Source organism: Thermothelomyces heterothallicus, assembly GCF_042370625.1.
Source record: "Thermothelomyces heterothallicus CBS 202.75 unplaced genomic scaffold P884_scaffold_1, whole genome shotgun sequence".
Taxonomy (NCBI): Eukaryota; Fungi; Ascomycota; class Sordariomycetes; order Sordariales; family Chaetomiaceae; genus Thermothelomyces; species Thermothelomyces heterothallicus.
Window position 1 is genome coordinate 3,182,589 of NW_027192562.1, and position 20,326 is coordinate 3,202,914.

General features: G+C 54.3%; 7 protein-coding genes across 7 annotated transcripts; 6 read left to right on the forward strand and 1 right to left on the reverse strand.

The window, feature by feature from the left end:
* Positions 1-1,767: 1,767 nt before the first annotated feature.
* P884DRAFT_274493 (P-loop containing nucleoside triphosphate hydrolase protein) lies at positions 1,768-5,419 on the forward strand (the record flags this gene model as incomplete). Its single annotated transcript, XM_069442729.1, has 10 exons — positions 1,768-2,684; positions 2,791-2,984; positions 3,037-3,114; positions 3,217-3,299; positions 3,530-3,767; positions 3,834-3,889; positions 3,965-4,434; positions 4,531-4,562; positions 4,617-4,768; positions 4,847-5,419. 10 exons carry the CDS (start codon positions 1,768-1,770, stop codon positions 5,417-5,419), a joined length of 2,793 nt encoding a protein of 930 aa, XP_069302239.1.
* Positions 5,420-7,078: 1,659 nt separating this feature from the next.
* On the reverse strand, positions 7,079-8,374 carry P884DRAFT_306084 (uncharacterized protein; the record flags this gene model as incomplete). Its single annotated transcript, XM_069445100.1, has 3 exons — positions 7,079-7,232; positions 7,326-7,867; positions 7,931-8,374. 3 exons carry the CDS (start codon positions 8,372-8,374, stop codon positions 7,079-7,081), a joined length of 1,140 nt encoding a protein of 379 aa, XP_069302240.1.
* Positions 8,375-9,237: 863 nt separating this feature from the next.
* On the forward strand, positions 9,238-10,863 carry P884DRAFT_274495 (uncharacterized protein; the record flags this gene model as incomplete). Its single annotated transcript, XM_069442730.1, has 2 exons — positions 9,238-10,674; positions 10,729-10,863. 2 exons carry the CDS (start codon positions 9,238-9,240, stop codon positions 10,861-10,863), a joined length of 1,572 nt encoding a protein of 523 aa, XP_069302241.1.
* Positions 10,864-11,157: 294 nt separating this feature from the next.
* On the forward strand, positions 11,158-12,314 carry P884DRAFT_282179 (uncharacterized protein; the record flags this gene model as incomplete). The annotated part of the gene is made up of 2 exons (XM_069443583.1): positions 11,158-11,172; positions 11,280-12,314. Exon 2 carries the CDS (start codon positions 11,355-11,357, stop codon positions 12,312-12,314), a length of 960 nt encoding a protein of 319 aa, XP_069302242.1. The 5' UTR covers positions 11,158-11,172; positions 11,280-11,354.
* An 815-nt stretch (positions 12,315-13,129) lies between these two features.
* On the forward strand, positions 13,130-13,777 carry P884DRAFT_274497 (Scytalone dehydratase; the record flags this gene model as incomplete). The annotated part of the gene is made up of 3 exons (XM_069442731.1): positions 13,130-13,166; positions 13,227-13,324; positions 13,394-13,777. The coding sequence occupies 3 exons, from the start codon at positions 13,130-13,132 to the stop codon at positions 13,775-13,777; spliced, it is 519 nt and encodes a 172-aa protein (XP_069302243.1).
* A 482-nt stretch (positions 13,778-14,259) lies between these two features.
* Positions 14,260-15,696, forward strand: P884DRAFT_274498 (uncharacterized protein; the record flags this gene model as incomplete). Its single annotated transcript, XM_069442732.1, has 2 exons — positions 14,260-14,356; positions 14,420-15,696. 2 exons carry the CDS (start codon positions 14,260-14,262, stop codon positions 15,694-15,696), a joined length of 1,374 nt encoding a protein of 457 aa, XP_069302244.1.
* A 659-nt stretch (positions 15,697-16,355) lies between these two features.
* Positions 16,356-18,491, forward strand: P884DRAFT_14310 (ZIP zinc transporter-domain-containing protein). Its single transcript, XM_069437229.1, has 2 exons — positions 16,356-16,524; positions 16,741-18,491. The coding sequence occupies exons 1-2, from the start codon at positions 16,505-16,507 to the stop codon at positions 18,125-18,127; spliced, it is 1,407 nt and encodes a 468-aa protein (XP_069302245.1). The 5' UTR covers positions 16,356-16,504; the 3' UTR covers positions 18,128-18,491.
* Positions 18,492-20,326: the final 1,835 nt, after the last annotated feature.

Here is a 20,326-nt window from a genome sequence, read left to right on the forward strand (position 1 = left end):
ACAAGCGTCCAGAGGTTATTATGTGGGTCCGTAAGGCTGCAATCAAATCCCCACATTTCTCAAACCAGTGCCCCCTTGCCCTGCTGACCAACTGCTCGAATGCTGACATGTGCCACGATCCTACGAAGTGATTCGGCATAATCTATATATACCTTCAACAGCTAACACCAAACGTACAGTTTGCGGAGCCACACAGATTGTCAGGACACCGATTCTGCGTGCAGGCACAGGCTTTATGGAAGACAAATGAGCATAGCCGCCGAAGTACAAGAACAACATACCCGCATGCACAAAGTGAACCGAGAAAGGGGTGCCCACTCATCTACCGATTATGATGACGTTAGCTGATACCAAGTCTGTGTTCGCTGGTAACTACAATAATACCTCAGCGCAGAAGCGTAGTCCTATCCTTCCCTAGCTTCTTCCCCATTTGCTTGAAGATGCCTTCTAAACAAGCACCTACGAGAGAAGCATGCATCGCAGTCCCCGTTGTAGCGTGCCCATGAGTTTATGCTCGCGGAGAAGGGAGGAAAGGAACGGATCTTTGCCTTGTAAGTGTGTAGGAGAGGCCAGACCTGAAGTGGTGTTGACTTACCATGCTTGGAGAGCATGACCATAGTTGAGATATTTTGGTCTTGGGCATTTCTAGGCTTGGTAGTCCAGCGGCGTTCAACAAATCTTCGGCAGGTCGAGGACAGGTATCTGAGTTGTCTCGGGTCTACGCAGCAATGCTGTTTCCAAAGGTTCTGAGACCTTGTTACTGCTGTCGTTCTTCACTCGTATCTAGGCGCAAACTTGCCCATTTGTGAAACGCAAAAGCGACGCTGCAATTGCTGGCTGAGCAATTGCACCTTATATTCTGACACCATTTGAATGCCTTTTCTTTTTCCCCGCGTCCACACACACGTTTCTCTTTGTTTTACCCTCGGCATGATTTTCCTTAACAGGTCCCTAGCAAATCCAATGCAGATTTGTTTGAACCGAGTGGTTAAGCACCTGTAAAGCCCTCGACCTGCAACGCCATGAAACCTGCCAACCCTTGGTCTTGACGCCGAAACATTCCTCGGGTATTTCTGGCATTTCTGGCTTCATGAGGATTTCTTATTTCTTCCTTTCCAATCAATTCTCGGCACATAATTACACTTCCAACTTTGCTTCTCTTACCTCTTCTCGGAACAGGCCCAGATACAAAGTCATCATATTTATCGGGACTGTGCAAGACATCCGAGCATCCGGTTCTGTGGGCTCGTTAACCTGTCACAACGTTGCTCTTTGTCAAGAGGCATTGGGTGCCTTTGTCAAGCTCCCCACTGACCTACTGATACTCCTTCCTGGGGAGCCCGGATCTTCACTTCGAGCGCCCTTTCCACTGGCCTACTCCTCCCCCCGGCCGAACACTGCACATCTCATCATATAAAAGCACAATTACCGCTTTCCCGGCCTTTCCTTCTCCTGGGAATCACTCGTCCGCATCGTTTTAAGGAGACTGAATTCCAAAACGCTTTCTCTTACCGACAAACAACTAATCATCCACAAGCGCCAGTTGAGGATACTGCAGCCCTACATTTCTCGCAAAGCTGGTCAACTTTTTTGAGCGGTCAACCTCTCTGGCCTATTATTCGCTTACTCGCTTTCCCTCTCGACATTTCCTCGGTTTTACGGGGACCGACGAACACAGCATTTCATCCTTTGTTGCCTGCTATTGACATTCTGGGGACAGTCTGCTTGACTGAACGCCTTTGGCTCCCATTTGCCGCCGCAGTTAAGATGGAATACCCGCGAGGGGATCCGAGAAACGGCAAACCTACTGAATCCACAGAAGCAGACGAAGATAATCCCGCCAAAGACGCAAGTGAAGCTCCGGCATACCCAAGCCCGATTTCGAGTGCGATTCCTTCGCTCCATTCACCCCCAGCCTCTCCACAAACGACTACGCAGCCAGACGACTGGAAGATCACGGGCGAAGGCATCAAGAACGCCAAGAAGTACTGGAAGTTGGTGTATGCCAACCAGAGGCAGCGCAGGTCTAGAGCAAAGAAGCGTAAGGACTATGGCAGCGCCGACGACCAGGGCCGAACCAAAAGACGTCAGGGCGTGCGTTCCAGTGCACCTCTACAATTCCAGTCTCAAAGCTCAGAACCACCCGCGACTGCTGACTCCGACGATGAATATGAGCCAGCTACGGGGGGCGTTGAACACGATGTTCTAGCGCCGGTGACCATCCTTGTCCGTCTGGACAAGGCTGAGCAAATGCAGCTTGTGAAGGCGAACGTTGACCTCAACAACCCACTGGTTCTGAGAGATCTTCAGGAACTTCACGAGGCAGTTGTGTCTTTCGGTCACGGTAACTGCAGATTTGTCGACGGCAAGTGGGAGCTACATGGTTTCGGTACCTCGCTCTACCATCACCAGGTAATCGGGGTTAGCTGGATGCTGAGCCGGGAGCTACATCCGGCTGCTCCCAACGGAGGCATTCTCGCCGATGAGATGGGGCTTGGAAAAACTGTCCAGATTCTCGCATGCATGTCCCAGAACATACCGGGAAGGAATGCTAAAGCGTCGAAGACACTCATCATCGTCCCCAAAAGACTCATCGCGCAGTGGTTCGACGGGATAGTAAAACACTGCTCGAACGATAGGATGAAACGTGTGCTGATATACAGCGCTGGTCAGAGAATTCTCGAGTCACAATGGGAGGGTGCAACCATCATGCAAGTATAGCCCATGGCCAGCCTTAGGACTCCTTTGGCCTGGGATCTTGGAGTTCATCTAAACTAACTCTGTTTGCAGATTAACCAACTACAGCCAGCTTCATCGTCAGCTACCCCCACAACGAATGCTACTGCGAATCGAAGAGATCAGGCAAAAGGGTGACCCTGGGTGGAAGGCGCTACTGCGTGAGGAGGGCGGTAGGTTGTTCCAGATTGACTGGCACCGTGTCGTCCTCGACGAGGGTCATGCAATAAACAACAGGAGTAGCGGGAGTAAGCATATACTTCCCTAGCCTGTGAAACTTGTATTGACCCCCTTTGACAGCATCGAGAGCGTGTAGGCTGCTTTCCAAGAAGCACGGCTGGGTCCTCACTGGAACTCCCATGACCAACAAGACAGAGGGCAAGTGATATGATCCTTCCCTTCGTCATCGCCGCCGAGGCTAGCGGAGGCTTGCGGTAACATTTTACTCTTCCCGACTCTCACTAACGTGGAAGTTCTTAGAGTTCTTCACATACCTTGACTTCATCACCTCCAAGTTCAGCAGGTTTGGCGATTACAAGGATTTGATGGGGGATGGTGTCGACGTAAGTGTTCCACCTGTTACATTCAGACACGGCTGACGCGAGATAATTGCTCTAGGAGGAACAACAGGAGAGGATGAGGGCAACGTTTCAGGGGCTCGCCTTGATGCGGTAAGTATCTGGAGAGGTTATACACCGTAGCCAGAATAGGAAAACAGCAAGAGGTGCCCAAACTAACTAGAACAACGGATAGCCGCGTCGGGGACGAGCTCATGGGTCGCCCCATTCTGCAGATTCCCAAAAGCCGCCCAACCGAGCGTATAACGGTCGAATTCTCCCCGCTCGAAGCCAGCATGCATCAACCGACCAAGGACAGACTACAGCAACTCCGAGATCATTCCGAGACCCGGAAAGGTGCAGATAGGTCATTGGCTGTCCCCTCGGGCGAGCTCCGAAGACTGTTCAACTACCTGAGATACTTTCCATCACATCCGGCATTGGTCGAACCAACCTATCTGTCTCGGCAGCCACGTCAACCCAACGATCAAGACAACACCGACCCGCAAGTTGGCACGGGGCTACCGATTACCCCCAAAGTCCAATACTTCTGCAGAGCGTGCCGTAATGCGCTGGTCTCACCACTGATTGCAGAGGTATGATCCCCCTCCGAGGACCAACCCCTCCACATGAAGACTTCACCTCTGAGCGATGTTATTGACTCCTTGAAGTGCGGGCATGCCTTCTGCCGAGAGTGCCTCAGAAAGGTGTCGAAGGAGAACGGGTTCGCTCCTCGTTGTCCCAGCTGTGGTGAGAATCTGGGTTCTGCCAGGGAGGCCGGGGCTGAGTGCTATCATCATAATCCCGACCAGTTCAGGGAGCTGACTAAGAGATACGCAAGCGCCGTCATGCCCCAGGATGACAAGCGTATGAAACGAGTTCGCAAGCCAGGCGACGACGAGTTCGGGTTGCAGCCACGGTTGGGTAGGGGGAAGAAGACGAAGAAAGGCGGTAAGCGGAGGAACAAGTCAAAGAGCGGCACAAAGAGAAGCGCCCAGCGGGCTAAGAGCAAGACGAATAACGACATCGAGCAAATACGGACCAATGCCGGCGCGTTTCTAAAGGAATGCGACGCGAGGCCCTGGGACCCCATACCTCATAGCGCAAAGACACGCGCGACGATGGATTTGATTGCTAAGTGGTGGGTTGTCTTGACCCTGCCGCCCTCACGGGGCTTTCCCCCACGCAACCCGTGTGTCGAAGGCACCGGGCTAACGCAACTTGACTACCTACTTAGGCAAGAAGAGGCCCCGGACGACAAGATTATAGGTGAGTCGCCGTCGTCCGTATTTGGCACAAACCTGAAGCTGATAAAATCGGCAGTGTTTGTTCTGTGGATTCCGATGCTGTCGTTCCTTGGCAGAATGCTCTTCCAGAACGGGTTCAGGTTTGTTTACCTTTGGGGAGAAATGGAGCCGGACGAGCAGGAGAGGTGTATCAGGGCCTTTGAGCAGATTGCCGATATCAAGGTCATGGTCAGTCTCGTCCCAGGTCGGCCCGTTAACGGGGCTTCTTCGCCACTCTGGAGACGAGCTTTTGCTAACCGAGACTAGCTGATATCCGCCAGCTGCGGTGCCCACGGGCTGAACCTGACCGTCGCCAACAGGGCGATTGTATTCGATCACTGGTGGCACGAGGGCTGGGAGCGCCAGGCCTTTGCACGCATTCATCGCATTGGTCAGACCAAGGAGGTGCACACGGCAAAGCTCGTTGTCAAGGGGTCGATGGACGAGACCGTCATTACGATCCAGGCTTCGAAGAGGGAAGCCATCAGAACAGCCATAGGAGAGAGAAACAACCACGCTGAAGACCAAGATACTCACGACGACCTCTTCGGAGACGGGTCCTATGACGAAGGCGTGCTCAACCTGGACCGTATGGAAAACATTTCTGATGAAAAGGGCAGCGAATCGGACTGCGAAACCGAAACCGAGACTGAGGTCGAGAGCTGCTCGGATGACGGTGACAGCGATGATGAAGAGGACGAGAGAGAATTCGATACGGATAATCCTACATCCAGCGGGTCGGATGAGGAGTATGTAGCTTCGTCTACAGGAACCCACCGGGGCGAAGACGAGGACGACCTGGACACGGATGGTGATGGTGCAGCTTCCAAAGAGCTTTGAAGGCCACGCTGATGGAAGAGCAACGGCGTTCAGATTCATTCCGGGATTTATGCGGAAACAGGTATATGCGGAACATTCAGTTCTATTATCTGAGACGAGAGACCAGGTACCTTAACAGATACTTGCCGGCGGCACTTTTTCTCACAGGTGGAGATTCGGCGGCACGACTCGTACTGTGTCGCTCTCAAGGATCCAACAGAGAGTCCTGGTAAGGGTCTTAGGCAGACTGCACTCATACGTGTCAGCGGCGTTTTCGACCGGATAGTAGAGAGATCGATGAATTAATCCTCGCAGTACCCGACTGACAAACATCGCTACGTTGCTCGCGTGGTAACCTTTTCTTCTGTGAATGTACATACCGGTCGCTACCCGTACCATACTGAACTCAGGCGACTGGTCACGGGATGAAGTCGACCAGGGCTGCAGCGACTTCCAGTAACTCTGACCGGATGTCCTAAGCGGGGTGGATGGAGCGTTTCGGGAGTGCCGAACCAGGGGCTGGAGCCAACTTTTTAAGAATCTGTAGCCCAGCCACAGGTTCTGGATTGCGGTTACCTCCTTCACGTCGTAATTAAGCACTGGTGCCATGGTTACTACCTACTACCTTATGTCGGTACGGAAGGTACCTGGGGTAGCTGAGCATTTTCCCCTGGTTACGCCAAGCGCTTGGCTTTCCAAACTCATTGCAAACGGCGACTTTTTGAGACTACTTACCAAGTAGATAGAACCCAACGACAAGCCAGGGATATATCCTTATTGTCCAGGGATACAAGGGAAAAAAAGGCACATCAAGATGACGCTGACTATTACCACTCCGATCCCAAACTTGTGGATGGAATATCCCACATCACGTTGAAAATAGATAAACATCTCCGAGCCAGCGGTCTCTAACTCTTCCTGCCTTGATTAACGTCCTCCCAACTCTGTGATCACCACGGACGAGAAATGATCGGCCTCAAGACATGCGTTGATGGAATCATTGAGGCCAATCCGCACGATGACCTTCGAACCAGCCGAGACAACTGTTATCTTCTATTCTAACAATACCTACCCTGTCGCCGTAATGCAGGTCCTATTCCCGCTTTCAGCGATTGCCACGAGATGCCCCGATCGGCGGAGAGATCACTACGTGATTATGGCCGAGCTGTCAGCCAAGACAGGACCTTAGCGAAAGCTCTATACTAATTACAGTTAGAATACGTAGATGAGTTCCCGGTGATGACTGTTGTTGAGGATCATCGCAATTAATGGGAACTCGGAGCTCATGACAGGAAGTATCCTAAGATACAGGACTGATAACTATAGCGGAAACTCCGGCTCAATTAGAGGTGCGCGGAAGATTTGGAGACGGCAGTGGAGCGGAGAGACGGTGAAGAAATGCGGGCAAGAACTCGGGAGAACGCATGACGAAGCAAAGAGAACTTCGTAGCTATAAGCCGATGTTGGGCGTCCCGTATGCTTCGTTGTCATTCATACTTTGCTCAATTTCATTATCTCAGGTAATCGAACTGGTATTCGCGTGGACTCGAAGCTCCTTGGTTCCGAGCATCGAATAGGAAGCGATACCAAGTAAATCACGAAAAGCAGTCTCTAAGATCGAGACAACGAGCAACCGTTTGGCCTCCGTCCCTCAACAGCGTCCGTGAGATAGAACGTCGCCTAGTACCTACTCGATTCCAGGGCCTCCTTCTCACTTTCATCTAGCAAGCCCAAAGCTTCACGACGTGTCGGGGCGTTGGGATCAAAATAAGGGACCTCGGCAAGCGAGGTTACACGAGTGCCGTGGCGAGGATGTTTTCCGCCATAATCCCAGCTTGCGTTGTGAATGGTGATTCTAAGTGTAAGCGTAGAGCCCATGCACGGTTAGCGTCCATATCCTTTGAAACGTTGGCACTGACACACCCACCTGTTATCCCACAGTGCGCTCGTCCCGGGGGTCCACTTGAATCGCACTTGTATGTCTACGTTCTTCTCATAGACGTCGTATAGGTAGTTCAGGATCAGGTCGCTCTCGGCTTTGTCCAGCCCGACGATCCGGACCGTCATGGACCGGTTGACCCAGAGGGCCTTCCAACCGGTTGCCGGGTGGACACGGACAAGCGGGTGAATGCGCTCAATATATTTCGGCCCAGCCGTCGGGTTCTCGCGATCCAGGTACTGATGGGCGGAGCGGTAGACGGCCTTCTTCCCATCGATGAACTTGCGGAATTCGGGCGAGAGCTTCTCGTAAGCGGCATACCCCGACGCCCACAGCGTGTCACCGCCGACAGGCGGCACCGTGTCATTGTGGAGGTGGGTGATTCCGGCGGGCTGTCGTTCGTGTACCAGATCGGTATGCCACGACGATGCGCCGCCTGGGTTGCGGAAGTTGGCCGATCTCTCCTGCGCGAAGAGGGCTGGCCAGATCACGGTCACGCCGGGGACTCCGGGGACCTGGGGCGTTTGAGGCTGGATAGCGCGTCAGAGAGAGCGAGCGCGGGCGAGAGGAGTTATCCGGGTGTAATCACTTACATGCACCTCGACCTGCCCATAATACTCGCCGAGCTCTTTCTGTTGCTGGGGGGTGAGGTCCTGGTTCCGGAAGAAGACGACACTCCTCTCGGCAATCAGCAGTGCTAACTCGTCTCGTTGCTCGGGGGTGAGGTCCTTAAGCTGCACGCCCTCGATTTCCGTCCCAATGTGGGTGGTCAGGTCCGTGACCTTGGTCGCGGCCGCGAACAAGTGCTTCTTAGACTTGTCGGCTCTCGCTCCCGCGTCCTCGTACGGACGCTCCTCATTTCTGATCTTGTACACGTCCTGCAAGTACAGAGGCACAGCCGGCCGGTATGGATAACCGTTGGATAGGTCGATTCCGGCCCTTGTAAGCCGTTGACGAGCCGGCTCAGGGAGCTCGAGGTTATCCTTCCTGGGTTCAGCTATGTCCACAATGGACTCAATGATGGCCGACGGTGCCATTTTGTCTTTTTGTCTTTTCCTTTGTTTTTTTTCCTCTGTCTGTCGTGTTGTTCGCCCGGATAAAGATCGAGTCTGCATTAACTCTACCGTGCCCTTTTGAAGGCAGCGGCCTTTCTAATATCACAGGTGATCCAGGCCCGTGGCCCCCAACCTGACCCCGCCCTCTTCGTGTTGTGGACAGGATGTTCATAATGCCGGTTGAGGGGGGTGATTATCAATCATGATCCTGCGAGAGAAGGCCGACCACACGGATATCAATGATCTAATACGCACTCGATATTGCGAGACCAGGACGCTGTCGCGGGGCCAATGTGACCCTTCCCCTCAAACCTTCCACGCCCGGCTCTCTCGGTGATAAGACATTGAGCCCTGACATGTGGTCCTGAGGAGCAATTACAACCATACGATAAAAAATAACGTGAGATACTGTAATGATACCTGCCATGTGTCATTGCTGGCGCCATGCTCGCAATGGATTGTGTGCTCTGTGATGTTACTCGGGGTAAGAAATAGTGCGGGCTTCTGCGCCATAACAGGCGGGATGCGTCCATTGAATTCCGTTTGAAGATATCACAGGGCCTGGACGTGCTGAAGTTCCCACACCCCCCCAATTCCCCTACTCCTCGCCGCGGAATAGGTTCCGATTCATGGTCGTCGAAACGTGGCCGGGCATCCCGCGACCCCAATTGGGGGTAGTATCACTTCTACAGGGTACCTAGGCAGGCTGACCCCTGACCCTTTATACTCGGGAACGATCTGCTGGGGCTTACAGGGTGTCGCCGCCTGCGTGGTCAATTCACATACCCCGAGTAGCATCAAGCGAAACAAACAAGCACGAGAGCACTCTGGACTCGAACATTGCCATGTCCTCGCCGGCATCAGAAGACAAACGGGAAGCTTTTGGCCTCGGGCGAAAGGTGGCCGTCGTCGGCGCCGGAATCAGCGGCGTCTGCGCCGCGGCGCACCTGATCAAGCAGGGGCTCCAGGTGACGGTCTTTGAGCGCTCAAGCATTGCAGGCGGCGTCTGGCACTATGACAGGCGTGTGGCGGAAGATCCTCCATATCCCAACAGTGTGCCCTCTAGAGGGGATTACCTCCTCTCCAAGCCCGGGGAGTTTGCCTTCGCAACACCTCCCCCGGAGCATGATACGGCTGCTGGCGACACGGCGGATCTCCGAAGCAGGAGCCTGCTTCCAGCCGACCTCGAGGCTCACTTCTCCCCGCCCGGCCCCTGTTACGCGGGTCTGAAAAACAACGTGCCCACACACCTCATGGCCAGTTCGCTGGAGCCATGGCCGGAAGGGACCGAGCCGTTCGTCAGCCAAGACAAGGTTGAACAGTACATCCAGGGGCTTGCAAGCGACCACGGTGTGACCGCTGTCACCTCGTTTCACACGAGGGTCGACGAGATTCGGAAGACGCCGGACGGGACCAAGTGGGAGATACGCTCCGTGGCGCTGGAAGCGTGTGATACGGGGCCCCGGCTTAACGAGCGCACCTCCTACTTCGACCTGGTCGTCGTCGCGACGGGGCACTACAACATGCCACGGATCCCCGACACGGAAGGTCTCAAGGAGTGGAAGGAGAGGTACCCTAGCCGGATCATCCACTCGAAGCAATATCGGTCTCCCGAGCCGTTCCGGGGGCGGAACATACTCGTCATTGGCGCCGGGGTCTCTGCCCTCGACATATGTCGCGAGACCGACGGCGTCACCGCCAAGACGTACCAAAGCGTGCGTGGCGGCCGGTTCGACCTTCCGCAATCTCTCCTACCAGAGTCCACGGTCCGAGTTCCGGAAGTCGCCAGATACGAGCTGCGCGCGGACAGCGGTGGGCAGCTCGATGATGAGGCGCCGATTCCCGGCTGTGTCGTGCTAAAAGACGGACAGGTGCTCGAGGGCATCATCCATCACGTGGTGGTGGCGACGGGATACATCACCTCGTATCCCTTTCTCCCGCACCTGCACTCGGATTATACCCCAAACGAGCAGGCCGGCGAGGACATCGTGGTGGCCGCCGAGGGCGACATGGCACACAACCTGCACCGCGACATCTTCTACATCAACGACCCGACACTCGCCTTTGTCGGCGTGCCCTACCACGTCGCGACGTTTTCTCTCTTCGACTTCCAGGCCCAGGCGGTGGCTCGGGTTTTTGCGGGCAAAGCCCGCCTGCCGAGCCGAGAAGAGATGCGGAGGGAGTACCAGAAGCGGGTGGAGGAGAAGGGGCTCGGCCGGGGATTCCATTCGCTGCACGCCCGCGGCCATGAGCTCGAGTACGTGCAAGGACTTGTGGATTGGGTCAACAGCTCCAGCACGGTGCCGGGGGAGCCCCCAATGAAGGGCCACTCGGAGGAATGGAAGCGGGCTTACAACGAGATGAAGGACAAAACAATGTCGCTCTTCAAGGGGTCCGAGAATGCCAGTGAAGAGGGGCCAAAAGAAAATGAACACGGAATAATTACCCGGTACCTACCGAATGCCCAATGAAGGGTTAGGGTTGAGGCTCCAAAGTCCCATTTTATTATGTTTTCTTTTTTATTTCCAACTCGCAGTTGAAGTGAAGTGACGGCGTTACGTGCTCGGGTGGTAAATACCAACGCAACGACAAACGCCTGTCAGTGTGTATTACCGAGAGAAGTCACTGGAGCCGGTATCGTCCATAAATACATACCTTTAAGCCACTCACAAATTTATCAATGTTTGCACCGTAGCCAGTCATTTCGACAAAGCCAGTCTTCGTTAATATTTTTCTGGATCTCGGGCTGTGCTTTGTGGCCGTGTTGGAGGAAAACAAAGGTGCGTCCGGTATAAAGCCTGGGCTAATTAGTCCCCGATACGCATTTTCGGTCCTGTAATTAAGCGGTTAACTGGAGAACACAGACTGATTTGAAATACCCTGGTAGTCCGACTTGCTACTCAAGAACTTTGGGCGAAGGATACTTCCACCGAGAGCGACAACAGAGAATCTCAGCAAAGCGATGAGCCAAGGTGAGCCTGAGGTCAGGGAACACGAGCCCATGCCCAAGGGATATAGATTCGTCCCCAAAGGCAACGTCTACATCACCAAGAACTGCCGGAAGAAAACACACGAGGCAGGCAAGACTTTGTACGTCGTTGTGGATAAAAGAGGAAAGCCGATGGGCCTCCGATGTCCCGCATACATCCACAACCTCGTCATGAGCGAGAACAAGGCAACTGCCTCACGGCGAGCCAAGCTGGTTCAGAACCGGGACGCCGCCATCCGAGAGAGTTTTGAGAAGGCCCTGCTCGACCTCTTTCCAAAGATCCCAAAGGAAGACCTTTCGCAAATCCTCGACCACTCGCTGAAGAAGCACAGTCGGCGTGTGGGAAGGACCGGCAAGGTAGCTCTGCAGGACAGGGTAAAACTCGCCGTGCGGGCACACATCCGGCATGCCCATACGGAATATGACCAGCTGCTAAGGCAGGGCGTAAGCCGGCAGGCTGCGCGAGAGCGGATATGGGGAAAACTGAACGAAGTTGCGAGGCGCTGGGGCGGTCGGCCACTCAAGCCCGTCGGAACGACACCCGTTGGGGACAGGCGGACCAAGAGGGGCAAAAAGGCAGCACACCACCGAGAGAAACTGGGGCCCAAATTCGTTGCCAAGGCTGCTGCAGTCCGTAGGGGTCGAGTATCGACTCGCTCTACAGGTCGGGAGGCACCAGGACCATACCCGACTGTGCCTCTTTCCGGCCCTCGGACGCGCCCGAAAACCACCCGCCTGCGCTCTCCGAGCTTGGCGAGAGAACGGCCGGCACCAGAGGATAGCGACACTTGTACGATAGGCGGGTTTGATGCTAATGTTGACGGATACTTCGAGGATGTCGACGCACAGGACGCCGTGTTCACGGTTGACGAGGAAACGAGCGACGACGAAAGCGATGACAGCGGATGGAACTGGAGCGATGTCGATCTCTAGGACAGCACTAACACGCGGTACGACCTATGTTTCGGAGGCTCGGCAGCGTCTGGTCAACGCTGGCGGAGATGGGGAGGGGTGCAACGGTTTCACGAGGTTGTTTCCCGGGGGATAACAGTTTCTGCACGATGACACCCAAAGGTTTTGATGGGCTGACCAATGGCTTGACTTTCACTAAGAAGGAGGGGAGTAGTTGAGTGTGGAACTCGGTACCGTTTGCTGGATGGGGCTCTGGGCGTGATGTGTTGGGTTTATCCCTTGTGCTCCATTTTGTTCTCTGTGCATTCGAAGCCCCGAGCGTCAGGGGTCAAGTTTAGGGCAGGATCCTCAATGGAAGTCGAGATTGTTGCATTTGAGTTCAGTTAATGCCTGCCGGGATATCGTCGCTACCTCCAGGTACCTTCCTTCTATTATGCGTAGTCCTCGGCCACAGGAAGAAACGGGACCTACCAGGCAAGTACTACCTACCAGTTAGAGATGTAGATGGGGTTGATGCTGAGGAACCTTACTCTAGCTTTCCCGGCAAGAGGAACCTGCCGGTTCCTACTCTACATCTAAGGTACCTACTTTACCTGACTGACGGAGCAGCAAGGAGGCACGCACATCCCCAACAACCTCCGATCCCAGAACACGCAAGAGCAGCCCAGCAGATCTCGTGACGTCCGACAAAACATAAACCACGCCGGACGAGGCGAGGAGCACCTCGACAATCTCAGAAATTTAAATCAACAAGATCTTTTATCTATCCTGAGCAAACATAAAACCCAGAGCATCAGAAGCAAACGACCGAGTTATCGCCAAGCAAGCTTTACACCATGACTAGCAAGAAGGAGAAGCAAATCACATTCGAGGGTTAGTACTAAGGATCTAAGATATACTAATACCTAGGATATTGACTGACAAGCTTAGAAGAGTACCTTGGCGTTACCGAGGCGGCGTTCGAATGGGCAGATAGCTACGACGCCAAGGACTGGGACCGATTGAGGAAGTGCATCGCTCCTACACTCCGAGTACGTTGATATAGCGGCAGAGGGGCGAAAACGCTAGCCTGACTATCAATGTTGACACCATTATAACAGGTTGACTACCGCTCGTTCCTAGGCAAGGTCTGGGAAGCGATGCCGGCGGAAGAGTTTATCGCCATGATATCTGACAAGTCAGTGCTGGGCAACCCGCTTCTGCGGACACAGCATTTCATTGGCGGCGCGAGCAAGTGGGAAAAGGTTTCGGACACCGAAATCATCGGCCACCATCAACTGCGAGTGCCACATCAGGTTTATACAGACGCGAGCCTCCAGAACGTTGAGGTCAAAGGGCACGCCCATAGCCATAACACGCATTACTACCGCAAGGTCAATGGAGTGTGGAAGTTTGCCGGACTCGAGCCCGAGATTAGATGGTTTGAGTATAGTTTCGACAAGGTGTTTGCCAGCGGCCGTGACAGCTATGGCGAGCATAACTAAGCTCCGGAGGCGCTGTCAGGGGATCATCGTACCAAAGCCACCCGACTGAGCGGTTTGTTAAGCAGGGAAGGGAACAAAACTTTAGCGAAATAAGCTGCTGGAGACCCAAATTGAAAGAAGATTACATTTAAACGAAACCATTTCCTAGTAAATTTTCGTATAATACTACCTTACTTTTGTGTGGACGATGTGGACTAATCGAAAGGTAGTTGAACTGGAGTAGGAGCCGTCCGTCCAGCCTTGTGTTTACTGTCTGCCGCTGGTTGCGGGGCCGTGCGTGGTCGATAAGGATGAAGGGCCTTTGAACGATTAATATGATTGGTTCATACCCCACGAGTGGATCACCAACTGCTTGATTGGACGTCGCGAACGGAGATGCAAGAAGGAATTCCCGCCAACTTGAAGCTTAGGCAAAGGTTGACTTGGGTTCGCCAGCTCCTGATGATCTGCTGATACGCGTCAGCAGGCATGTTGCAAAGAGGATGCGCGAGTTTATGCACTACATCACAAATGCCTTCTACAGCGCAACCGGGTGGAACGAAGACAACACATATAAAGAGTTGAATGCTACCGCGAGAGGCACGTCCCTTCTCGTCTCTGTCCCAGTTGGTTCTACACGCCTTTGAACTAACAGAACCACAGAACTCATAGACTTTCCGCTTCCTCGAGGACTCCGCCTGACCCTCTCCTCCCTCGCAACCCCTCATTTTGTGACCAGCTACCAGCTCAACACTATCGGCGTTGTTGATGGCTCCATTTCGTACCTCCACAGCACGGTGCCCTTAACTGGTGTTGCCGCCCAATCGGACCAAATACCCCTACCGGCACTTCTGCGATCATACCGGCAACTACACGATCTGAGCTCAAAGGACAAACAATGGTACTCGGGGGCAGATGCTACAGGGGAGGAACCGGTGCCCGCCACCACCGCCGCCGCCGTTGACGATAGCTCGGGGAAGAACGGAAGCTCGCTTCTATATGGCCGTCTGTATCTACCACAGTCGCTGCTCGAGGGCCTAGTTGTTCGACGCTTCACACCGGCTCTGCAGGTTCAGCTCTCGGCTGTCAGCGAACGCTCGTTGCGGAACGGCGGCACCTTGCTGGGCCTTATACAGTACGACAAGGGAAAGTACGGGATTGAGGGTCTCGCCTCGACCGATGGCGGGCTACTCGGGATCCGGGGCCTCTACAACTTCGGTGGCGATGCGTCTTCGGCGGCCATCACCCCACTTACCAGCATATCGACCCTGGATAGCAATGGGAATGGCCAGTCGCCCGAAAAGGAGAGGATTTATGGCCGCTTCAGCGCTGGCGGCGAAGTATATTACGGAACGTTGAACAAATCCGGAGGGATGTCACTGGGAGCCCGCTTCGCCACTTTGCCTGCGCACCGGGGGACACCATTGACGGCGACTTTGACCATCAACCCCCTTATGGGGAATATTAACGCCACCTATGCTGTCCTCGCAAGGGATTACTGTTCACTGGCCACGAGGATGGAATTCAACGTGTACAGTTACGAGAGTGATTGGGCGGTGGGGATGGAATTGTGGAGCCACAGAAGGCCAGCAGGCTTCTTGTTGGGTGCCGACCCCAGTGGCCAGGCCGAACCCGACCCAGAACCGCCCCGGAGAAAGGAGAGGAGTTTCCAGGCCAAGTTGGAATGGCGATTGGATGACCCCGACCCTGAGCAGCCCGAGCCTCATGGCCCGAAGACCGAGGGGAAAGCTGCAGGGACTGTAAGCAGCGAGGAATACAGGGGAGTCTTGAAAGCACGACTCGACCAAAACCTCCGGATAGGCGTTCTCTGGGAAGGGCGCGTCAAGTCGCTTATCTTTAGCCTCGGTACCGGGATCGACCTGCGGAAGCTGGGCGAGCCGTTTCGAAGTCTGGGATTAGAGATACAGTATTCGTCATGAACGGTATCGTTTAAACAACGTCCAAAGACGCGCCTTGGATTGAGCCGCTTCTCTCGCGGTTTCTGGAAGTCACCAGGCTGGAACAGACAGACAGACGGACGGAGAGAGAGGACGAGAGGAGGAGCCGTCATCACCAGCATCGATGCAGCAAAGCGCGTTGGGTGCGCTGTGGGTCGAGCGATCCGATCCGGAGATACGGAATTGGTCGCTTAGAATTTGAGCGCAGCTGACTGGTTTATTTCCGATTTGGCAGCGCGGTTGGTGCCAACTCAAGGCGCGGGTCCAGCAGTTTGTGGGTGTCGATGAGAACCTTGATGGCCGAGTGCCGTGGGGTCGCCCACTCCTTAGTCATGACGCTTCGAAGCGACCGAGTCCACAACGCCGCAAAATCAAGCCGTCGGTATCTTTTGAAGTTTGCGGCACAGCTGGAGGCGTACATACACATACCGCCAACCGACTCTGGACGCTTGATTCCCGGCGCTGCTATTCCCATTCTTCTCAGTCCTTGACTGCACCTGTCTCGAGGCACGCAGCAAGCCACACGACGGTCGTCAAGGTTCTCAGCTCTTGCGCGTCACCTTCGGACGCTCCATCCTTTCCTGGGCTTTTCACCGAAAGGCGCATCCTGCAGCACTTGAATTTCCTTCCCCAACAAGGATCGTTGCCTTTTCCGCCGATAATACCGTGCAAGACAGCGGACTTCATCTCCTATTGGATAGGGAACCGGATCCTAGTGTTGCGCATTCCTCGTGATGTAAGTATCCAGGTTATTTACCCATTTGTCCATGCTTGTGGCTGCTTCGGCGAGATGCGAAGTCACTTCAGAAGGTTGGCTATCAAGGTTCCCGCTCTCGGGCTATTCACCTACACGAACAATTATCCCCCACGCTGCTTGTGATTCTGCTTCTGCGTCTCATCTTATATACCACATCAGTATCCCCGCATTGTGGCTCGATCTGTTCTCCTTGGAGCCACCCTTTTCTTGTTCTTCTTCGCCCGCCACTCGAACTAGCACGCTCGCTAATCCGTGATTTTGTCTCTCAGAGTGTGTCGTCTTGCGCTATTATCGTCATCCTTCAAGAAATCCGGCGTTTCAGCGCGTTGCGGACCAGCGTGCATCACAGACAGACACTCGCACATACTGGGCCCATCCATCACTCACTGCCCCTCTCCAATACGACAGATTCAGGGTGCGCTGCAGCGATTCGAGAGTAAGACACATCCCAAGATGCGTCAGCGACTTTACCGACAGCTTTTAGTCGGCCGAGAGGACGGTGATGCTGTGGCGGCAGTTCCTGAATGTGAGGTCTCGCCGGCGAGCACAGATCACTGGGGCCTCAGGATTGCCTCCATCTTTATCATCCTTGTCGGCTCAGGCTTGGGAGCTCTTTTACCCGTCATTCTCGCGAGGACCTCTAAACTGCGGGTACCCAGGTTATGCTTCTTCGTCGCCAAGTACTTCGGCACCGGCGTGATCCTGGCAACTGCCTGGATGCACCTACTATCACCGGCCTCCGACAACCTCCGTGATGAGTGCCTTGCAAACATTCTGCCTGACTACGATTGGGCCATGGGTATTGCCCTGATGACAGTGATGGTTATGTTCCTCTTGGAGATCATTGTCTCGCGGTTTGACTTTGGCTTTGGCTCTGTGCAGCACGGTCACGGTCATGAGCACGACGGGAAAGCCAAAGGTTCCGACGAAGCGGGTCTCGGCGCTGTAGGTCAGCGGCACTCCCAGGATGTCGAGGCGGCGGGTTCTGAAAAGTCAACCGGGACCGCCATGCCTGCTCAGAGCACTGCTAGGGCTGCTGGTACAGGCTTTTTCAACCGAACTGGGACTTCGGGCCTGGCCATCAACGACGTCAGTTACCCTCCTGGCGGAGAGGACCACCTGGGTCACCAGCGGGATCATTTCGAAGGCGACGAGCACGCCAATTACGCCGCACAGATCACAGCCATCTTCGTCCTGGAGTTCGGCGTCATCTTCCACTCCATCTTCATTGGCCTTACGCTTGCGGTCACTGATGACTTCATCATCTTGTTTATCGTCCTTGTCTTCCATCAGACCTTCGAGGGACTCGGATTGGGTGCGCGTCTTGGCACGGCGACCTGGCCGTCCGGCGTTCGGAGATACACGCCACATCTGCTCGCAATGCTGTACGCAATCAGCACGCCATTTGCCATTGGCATGGGGCTTGTTGCGAGCAAGTCGCTGGCTCTAGAAGCCGCTACAAGCAGGGTTGTAAACGGAGTGTTTGATGCCATCAGCGGCGGCATCCTCATGTACACGGCCCTCGTCGAGCTGGTGGCGCATGAGTTTATGTTCAACCCGGAGATGCGGAAGGCGGGCCTTGGGATGCAGCTTTCGGCGTACACCTGCGTAGCCTTGGGCGTAGGCTTGATGGCTCTCCTGGCCAAATGGGCCTGACGTACCGGAGCGGCCGGTATTTGGATGTATGGCATGCGGGCAATCTGGCGCTTCTCTCCAAGAATGGAAGCCTGTCGCTTGTTCGCTGAGGTGCCGAAAGTGATATGGGCTTCGGGCGATGTGCGCGGCTGGCTACCTGGTAGCGTCCATCGTTCATCAATCGAGAAAACCCAAGCGAGCCATTGGGCGGCAATCGACCATGTCTCGGGGAACAGCGAGTGCGCCCGTCAGCATCCACTGTCTCGAGCCCCGTATCTGATGACGCGGAGTATATAACACAGCTGGCAAATTGCACGGACAAGGAGAGGGCTGACTTTCAGCTTGGGAATGGTTTGGTGGAGAAGGCGCGGGGGCGGGGACGGAAAGGGGTACACTGGGGACCTTTCTACCTCCGGACGGTGATAAACAAAGAGGCCGAGCACTTTATGTTTGGGTTTCCAGCACGAGACCAGTCGCAGCGTGGAATCGTGGGAAGAGGTGTCCTCCAAATCAGGCCGGGCTAGTGGCCCACTGGAAGGCTGCGGATGCCAAGGAGCAGTTGTCGATTACGGACGTGAGGCTGGCAGCAGTGACTTGGGCACAGAAATTTTTGTATGGTGATGCTGGTGCATTTTGAGCTGGAGCACATTGAGTGACAACTGAAGGTACCTATTATGATGAGGTGGCTGCTTGGGAGGCAGGTGTTTCGGTGCTCGAAGCGCGTAGTTAATCCCTTGTTTGGGATGGCGGACCTGTACTAGTAGAGGCAGAAAAAAGGGTTATTGGTTCCATGATAACACCGAACAACGAGCTGTATTCCCAGCATCGTCTGCGATCGGATCACCAACAGTTGAGCGAGAGCCCCTCTTTCGGACATGACTCCAGTCTGGGAGCTCTTCTCGCTTGTATCTTCCGGCAGGCTGTATGGGCGGTGCCCAAGAGACAAAGGGGCTTTGTTGAAACCGCATTGCGGTTCTCCTCAGAGCCCTTGTGTAGTACGAACGCGCGAGAGCTCAGGTAGTTCTTCGTGGAGCAGACATTTTAGATTTGCCAATCCATCCCCCTGTCCGAGGCCGTTCTAAACCTGGAATTATTGCGGGATATGAAAGGAGATACGAGCTGTATCTCCAGGCCGTGCCAGGTTGTACTACTACGTATGGAGCAGAATGGCGTTTAATATAATCCGTAAATGTAAATTGCATTAAAGGGGTCGTATGGACCGATGTGGCACACGAAATTGGGGTTATTTTTAGAGCCATCCCGTTTCAATCCTCTTTAGAGCACGTATCGTATGTAGTGTAATCCGTACAATACATGGGCAATACGGAAAGGACCCTAAAACCGAGTCATTAACTGAGATGCGCTCCTCAGGCCTTGGATTCACCGAGGCGCAGGGGGCCCGCGTTCTAGACTTTAGAGAACGAGACCTTCCGACCGTTCCGAGATCCACCACACACACAAACAGCGTCGAGTATTGTAATCCGTATCGTCGTCGCTTTCCAGTGGCTATTCTTATTGGTTCGGAGTGGAGTGGCTAGCTAGTTGCAATAACTAGTGTTTCCCGTAACTAACGTTACCCTTCTCCCAATGCAAGCAACACGGGGATTTTGTCCTGCGGGGTTGGCGGCCAGCTGGAACAGGTCGGTTTGTTTCGCACCAGCACACTGAGCGGCCTGGCGGCCGTCAGCCAGGTATGTTGTGTACATACATACAAGCACTGAATGTGCTCATTATGAAGCCCAAGTCTTCCCAGCTTGGCGACATTCGGTTTCTCACCTGCTACTCACGTACTTTCTACTTGTGCGCTGAATATTCTTCAAGGAGTTGCTACGGAGTACCCGTACATGCTTTTTACGGAGAACTCGGTTGCGCTGGGCTTTGGGTGCTTTGCAGCGAGTGCCATGGGTTGTCACGCGTCAGATGCTTAGTTGGTAACAAGACGGACAACGTGGGATGGGTGGGTTTGATGAAACGCCCCTTGTTGGGGCCGTTAGGTCATCGGTCACTCGCCTCTTTTCGTCTGTTGTCGCTGAGTGGCCGGTTGCGCCCCTGGCCAAACCTCGCCCGAAATAAGGGGCAGCTGCGGGGCGCGGGTGGAAATGCCAGGTTCCGGCCTTGGTCAGGGGAAATCGATCAATCCGCGGCACTGTGGAAACGTTCCGTCTCGTTTACGAGGTCGAAAGTCCTGATGTGGAAGAACACAGAGAAAGGAAAGCGTGT